Source organism: Urtica dioica, chromosome 4, assembly GCF_054948205.1.
Source record: "Urtica dioica subsp. dioica isolate 48M chromosome 4, U.dioica_male_clone48M_v1_H2, whole genome shotgun sequence".
Taxonomy (NCBI): Eukaryota; Viridiplantae; Streptophyta; class Magnoliopsida; order Rosales; family Urticaceae; genus Urtica; species Urtica dioica.
In genome coordinates, this window is record NC_142759.1 from 46,189,271 (window position 1) to 46,196,303 (window position 7,033).

The 7,033-nt window shown below is 36.7% G+C and overlaps 1 protein-coding gene across 1 annotated transcript; it reads right to left on the reverse strand.

Moving 5' to 3' along the window:
* Positions 1-3,186: 3,186 nt before the first annotated feature.
* On the reverse strand, positions 3,187-5,499 carry LOC149401680 (NAD(P)-binding Rossmann-fold superfamily protein). Its single transcript, XM_089610319.1, has 6 exons — positions 5,207-5,499; positions 4,717-4,876; positions 4,418-4,605; positions 4,156-4,279; positions 3,714-3,844; positions 3,187-3,601 (listed from the first exon to the last, which is right to left on the reverse strand). Exons 1-6 carry the CDS (start codon positions 5,441-5,443, stop codon positions 3,470-3,472), a joined length of 972 nt encoding a protein of 323 aa, XP_089466445.1. The 5' UTR covers positions 5,444-5,499; the 3' UTR covers positions 3,187-3,469.
* Between the last annotated feature and the right edge of the window lie 1,534 nt (positions 5,500-7,033).

Consider the following 7,033-nt stretch of genomic DNA (forward strand, 5'->3'; position numbering starts at 1 on the left):
TTCATCTTTGCTTTCACTTGTTCCCCCAAATCACTAACAATGTTTATCAGTTCATTTTTTTCAATAGTAAGATCATATACCTTCCTTTCAAGTTCACTATTCTCAAGATTTTTTCACGTCATTGATATTCTGACACAACATATTGTTATGATCAATTACAGCCACTACTCGTTCAGCAGATAATAGTTTTTGACACTATCTTCCTCAGTAATTTCACCTTCGTTGTCGCTGCTCCACTCTTCAGGAAAATGTTACGTTTAGCTTTTCATTAGATAACAAGTGTAATAAACACATGTACATACACCAATCTCCTTTCAACGGATGTATTGATGTATAAGATCTCGTCATAAAAAATTCAAAGCTAGAACAAAATGATAGCACATGATGGGTACCAGCTTTCAATAGATAAAATAAACCCACAATTGAAATGTGTAAGTTCAAAACTAAAACTCAAATGCAACAAAATAAAAAAAACAGTCGAAGAGAAAAAGCACTAACAACTTATTTTAACAAATAAAAAAATACTAAACCCTCCGTAAGAGATCCCTTTTCTAAAGATAACAGATTGATTCACCATCCACTCTCCTATACAAAACCACATGCACTTGCTAACCTAATCACTATTAGACTCCTAGTTTCGGAAGTTAAGGAAGGGAGTGGCTCTTAACCACAACTAAAAAATCATATGATTAGACAGAAACAGTAGTCAGATCGGAACACCAATGTGGGTGGCAGACTCCACCATCAAGAGTTGCTACAAGCAGTCATCCGGAGAACCACCGTTCCATACCATTGAAGGCAGCGGCGATGTCGATCGAGAAGCTCTATCTAATGGTCTAAAGAGGATCTTATTGGGAGTAGTTTTTTATACTTGTTTGTGTTAGTTACTTGGTGTGCAAGTAAACTAATTTCTCCGTGTATTTCCTTAGTTTTCTGCTTCTTGTCGTTTGTCAAATACGACAGGTTGTTTTCTCTTTTTTGTTGCTTATCAAAACAGTGTCGTTTTGATAAGTGATTAGTTAGTTTTGTTAGTTATTACTGTGTATTATATAAACCTCCGTTGTAATTCTTTTTCAAGTTAATCGAAGTTTTTTCTCAAATTCTTTTCCTTCATTCTCTATCTACATTCTTTGATTCCGAAAGCTCGAATGTAAGGCTTAGTGTTTTATATATACCTCTGTGTTGAATCACAAATCACTTCAGCCTTACATCATAGAGATGTTGACTATGACTTCATGCGAGTATTTGGTTCATTGGCCTTTGCCTCTACTCCGAGAGCACATAGGACCAAATTTCAGCCACGTGCAAGACAATGTATTTTCATAGGTTATCCTCATGGTTTGAAAGGTTACAAGTTATATGATACTCTCACTAAAGAAATTTTTATCTCTAGAAATGTTATTTTTTCATTAAAATTATCTTCCTTTTAGTACTTTGTCTTCCTCTTATAGCAATGCAGATTTCTTTGGTGATTTGGTGCTTCAAGAACTCCTCATACTGTGGAGATTGAGAGTTCTGAAGATTTTCATCCCATGCCTACCCCTGGACATGTACTTATTGAGGATCCCAGAGAACTTCCTACACAAGTCAACCTGGAAGTGTATAAGTTTATGATCAAAGAGACACTTCATGCACAAGTCAACTAGGAATTGATCTTGTACCAGCGGATGATCATGTTGATACAAGTCTTCGAAGGTCAAAGAGAACATTCAATATTCCATCTTAACATGTTGAATTCCAGCACAGGTCACTGTTATGCTTCTAGTCACAAACTCGATTCTGTGATTTCTTATGACAAGTTATCTTCTTCCTTCAGATGTTTTGTATTGTCTATTTCAACTCATTATACACCTAGTTACTACCACCAAGCTGTCAAGCATGAAGAATGGAGACAGGCTATGTGTGAAGAACTGGATGCAATGGAAGCAAACAATACATGGTCCATAGTGCCTCTACCAGATAATGTGAAGGCCATAGGATGTCGATGGATTTACACCAACAAGCTCAATGCCGATGGTGTGCAAGTAAACTAATTTCTGCGTGTATTTCCTTAGTTTTATGCTTCTTGTCGTTTGTCAAATACGATAGGTTGTTTTCTCTTTTTTGCTGCTTATCAAAACAGTGTCGTTTTGGTAGGTGATTAGTTAGTTTTGTTAGTTATTAATGTGTATTATATAAACCTCTGTTGTAATTCTTTTTCAAGTTAATCGAAGTTTTTTCTCAAATTCTTTTCGTTCATTCTCTCTCTACATTCTTTGATTCCGAGAGCTCGAATGTAATAGATCTCGACTATTTCTTAGAGCATGTCACTGGAGATCGGGTTGGAATTATTGGCATCTGGATTTGGACCAAAGAGGAAATGACTAGAGAAAATTGAAAAGGCTGAAAATGAGGAAACTTGAATGGAGGAAAGTGGGCCTCTCCGTAAAGTTCAAGTATTCCTTTTTCTAAGCATAGAGTTCAAGACTCACCTTTGGTTTATTTACCACACTAATAATACAAACTCATTCATCAAATGTAATTGAAATTATACTAATGGAATTAAAAAAATTTGATTTACAATTATTCAATCTTATTTGCTGAAATCAGCGAAGTTGATGTGAAAATTGAGCTTTAAAATTAAGTTAATTACAAATAGTAAATACTAATCTCTATCGATTAGCTATTGAATATGAGAAGTTTAATCATTTTAAACAGGCGGTCAAGAAAGCCAAGTCCACCTCAGCAAAAGAAGTTGTGCAAGTGGACCAATAGGAATTAGTCTGTTAGAGAATTAGTTAGAAATTGTAAACAAGTATATATATCTCGATGTAAATGAATCTAGACAATTAATGAGAAACAAATACAGTTGAGGCTTTCTCTCTGTAATTCCAAAACCTCTCGCCAAGTATATATATATTTGGCGAGGCAATGACAACTACTACCACACCGTGACAGAAACGATAAAATAAGTGGTTCATGGCGGCCTCATATGGTTAATCTCTGCGTTGCTCTGCCTCTAAAAGCAATTTGGGTTGGTGGATTGGGATTTACTTTGCGTGTAACATGTGAAAAAACTGGATTTAAAAAAAAATGTGAAAAAACTGTGAACTGACGTTAATTAGCACAAGTGAAAGATAAATCTGGTGATCGGGTGTCCACGTCATTATTTCACTAGAGGGCAGAGAGGGGGACACGATTAGTAGAACAGTAGACAGACAATCTGGGTTTCCTCCTTATATCACGAAATATGGATTTTTTTGCTTCATCCGAAACTGTAAAATAATAATTCAGTTACAGTATTCCTAATTTATTCAGATCGTACAGAGAATAATAATAGTATTGTTCTCGAGAACTTCAATAATCTTACTGGCATGGGAAACTTGTATATATATTATTGGCTATTTTTCTTACATCAATGTTAATATAAAAACTCAACCACGTATCAAAGTATCTGAAATGAGAAAGCTTATTTCGCTGAATCGAATAATCAGGATTCAGCCTCAACTGCAAGAGTCGCTCTCACTCCGTCTACAAACCGCATCGGAGAAATGCCAAGTGTACGAACCAATTTGGTGATGTCCATGGATATGTCTGCAGGGGATTCCACGCCCCGATCGACCTTGAATGCAAAACAACAATTGAAACTACTTCGGGAAAAAGAAAAACACGAAATACTATTCGGAGATATGGATCTCGGTAGTATTAGCAAACGGTGACGAAAATTGATTTACCGATGATGCAGAGACTAAGTTGACCAACGATTTGTCGTGTCTTTTAACATCTGCGACTGTCTCACCCATTTGAGCACGAGACACTCTGTCTGGTCCACCAACATTCAGAAGTAACTGCATCGGCTTGCCTTCTAATGCAAGAAATCCCAAAACCACCGGACAAAGAGATCAATGTACGCAATTCATCAGATGAAATTATTATTATTATTTTTGGATTTGATTTATGAATTTAACAAGTTACTTGAATAACATTTTTACGTGATAGAGTTCACTAAAGAAAATAATTATTTACATCAAATGACTAAAATGCTACAAAATCAATAATTGGCGGACTGTATTGTTATAAAGAAATTAATTTAGGGACCAAAAAATTACCACTCACAAGGGCTATTTGTGCTACCTTTTTTTTTTTTTTTTTTTAAATCTTTAATAAATTCCATACCTGAAATCCATTTTTCGGATAAAGATAGGATAGTAGAAACAACATCTTTGACATAAACCGGGCAACGGAACTCGTCATGGAAGAAGTCAATCGGGGTTCCCCTGGAAAGAACACTGTCTATCCACTGCATCAATTAACAAGAAATCAAGTTTTTGTTTCATTTCCCCCAAGTCTATCGAGTTTGTAAGATTTACCTAATTGAACGAAAATTGTCAGGTTCAAATTAAGAGGAAGAGAAGCTACATTTAACTCTATGGAATACCTGGATCGGAAGAGATTTTGTGACCGGCGAGATTGTCTGTGGTCCATAGATGATACTACTTCTCAAAATTGCAAAGTTCGAGCATTTTTTGGAAACGAACTTCTCTGATGCGATTTTCGATCTCCCGTAGACATTAACAGGCCGAGGTTCATCGTCTTCCTTGTAGAATGATTTCACGCCTTCATAAACTGATATACAAAAAGAGTGAGTCAAGAATCACACTCTCAATCCTCTCTGATGGGTAATGAAGAGAAATCAGAGAAAGCAATAAACAAAGGCAATACTAATTAACAGCTTGCCTTGATCAGAAGATAAATGGATCAAAAGAGTATCATTCACTTCGAAACTTGATAGCCAATTCACGAGAGAAGACGGGACGTTGATGGACATAGCTGCGCCGGGATCGACTTCGCAGGCTCGGGGCACAGATAACGCTGCACAATTCACTACGATATCGGGCTGAAACATTTCCAAAACATAAAATCCAAGCATTGGTTCCGTTATTGTAACTGTATTTAAATTTTATGTTAGAACTCATAGCATTTCATAAAAAATAAAAAGTGAACTTAAGCCTCATGTTAAATTAATTACGCCTGAAAGCTGAAACACGTAACTGGGAATGAAAAAAAGGTAAAAAAAAAATACTATAAAGGCACAATCACATTCAGACTTCTGGATTCAAGTACACTGATGAGTAAACCAACAGAGTGAAAAAAACCAAAGCGAAATGATAAATTCTAAATGTGGGAGTGTGAGTTGTGTGTGTTAGTGAATGAACTGAAAACCCACCTGGCCGAATGAACGAGAAATGGTTTCGAAGCCAAGACCGGTCCTAAGATCGACGAGAAATGCCGGCGAATTGGGGAAGGCGGCGAGCAACGCCGGAGGAGGAGGATCGGAGAGGTAGGTGAATGACACGTGGAAATGGGTGTTAGGGTTTCGACGAGTCTCAGTCTGTGAAAAGCCTTGCAAAACGTGTTGGCCCAAATAGCCCGACCCTCCCACCACCAAAACCCTGTTCCTCATTCTCTCTGAATTTAGATTCAGATTCAGATTCAGATTCACTCTGCTGCTGCGGGTTTTGTCTCAAGCTTGGTTGGGATCGGTAATGAAAGACGTAAACTTCGTGGCCTTTGTTTGTTTTCATCTTTGTTTTTGGCGTGTTTGTGAATTGTGACAAGAAAAATGATTGATGTTTCTATAGGACTTTTTGCATCCGTCGACTCCTCTTTGCGAATATATTTACAGAGAAATTTTATTTTGCAAGAGTTAAAAAAAATTGGAGAAATATTAAAATTACACTCACTAAATAAAAAATATATAAAATTAGACTTTTGACCCAAATTTGAATAAAACTACTTCTCAATTTAATAAACCATCTCTTTCATTCTCATATCTCTTTCACTCTTCATCTATTTTTCTGTCTCACACCAAATCCGACCAAATTCAAGAGGCCCTAACCAAATCCGACCAATTCGGACGAGCTCCTACCCATTCCGACTAGCTTCGACCAAAATCTAAGTGCTTCCGACCAGCTCCGACCAAAATCTGAGTGCTTCCGACGAGCTCCGATGTTTTTCTTTAAGCGTTCAATGTTCTTCAAGATTTTCTTCCGGGTTTAAGCTTCCGGTGCTCAAAATGATGAAAAGGTAAGATTTTTCAACTTTATTTCATGTTTTGATGGTTGTAGGATAGTTTTAATAATGATTATTTGATGATTAGGATCAGTTTTACAAAACTTAAGATTTTGAATTGAGATTTTTTTTCGATGATTTCGGATGAATTCAGATGGTTTCCGATGAAACTCATACACATTTTTTATGAATTCAGATGAACTTAGATGAAATTCATAGGAAGTTTCAGATTATTTCTGATGGGGTCTGATGGTTTCAGATGAGATATGATGAAATCCAATTTTTTTTAATTTTTTATGAATTCCTATAGTTTCAAATGAATTCGGATGGAATCCGATGCTTTAAGATGATTTCCAATGGTTTTTGTGTGTTTCAGATGAATTCCGATGGTTTCAGGTGCATTTGACGTACCTTTTTGACGTACCTTTTTGACAAGAGCTTCTCCAGACAAATAAAATATGGTGGGACGAGTATTTTGTAGACTATGAAAGACAAATTTGGTCTTCTAGAACAACAATTAGCTCGTAGGGATTCCGTTCGAGCAATTTTTTATGGGAAGTACGCTTAACTTTGCCATGGTACGCATACACGCTATTCTTATGGGTAAGGTTGAGCCATCGAAATGAGATGGGAAATCAACGAGTGAGATATGGATGGCAAGAGTACGCTTTGATATGCGGCTTGACCATGGAAGATGGTCCGTCTAAGGTTGAGCATGATGAGCGCACGAGCGATAGGTTGATCAGAGAGCACTTGAACAACGTGTCAAAAGTCAAGCTCAATGTCTAGGAAACGGCGTTCAATAGTTGTCAAGATCCAGATGTTGCTTTCAAGTGGTCTTTGTGTCTTTGTGATGGGATATATACTTGGACAAGAACACAATAAAAGCATCGAAGAAAAATATATGCATATGGTTGAAGACCTCCCGTTCTTCTATAGTATTTCGTGTGGAATTATCAGTTGGGCCGAGACTTTTAAGTCG

Coding starts and splice junctions, on each gene's coding strand:
- LOC149401680 (XM_089610319.1), bottom strand. CDS start 5,443: ATGAGGAACAGGGTTTTGGTGGTGGGAGGGTCGGGCTATTTGGGCCAA. Junction 4,877..5,206: donor TTTCTCGTTCATTCGGCCAG/GTGGGTTTTCAG, acceptor GAAATGTTTCAG/CCCGATATCGTAGTGAATTG. Junction 4,280..4,417: donor CAAAATCTCTTCCGATCCAG/GTATTCCATAGA, acceptor TAATTGATGCAG/TGGATAGACAGTGTTCTTTC.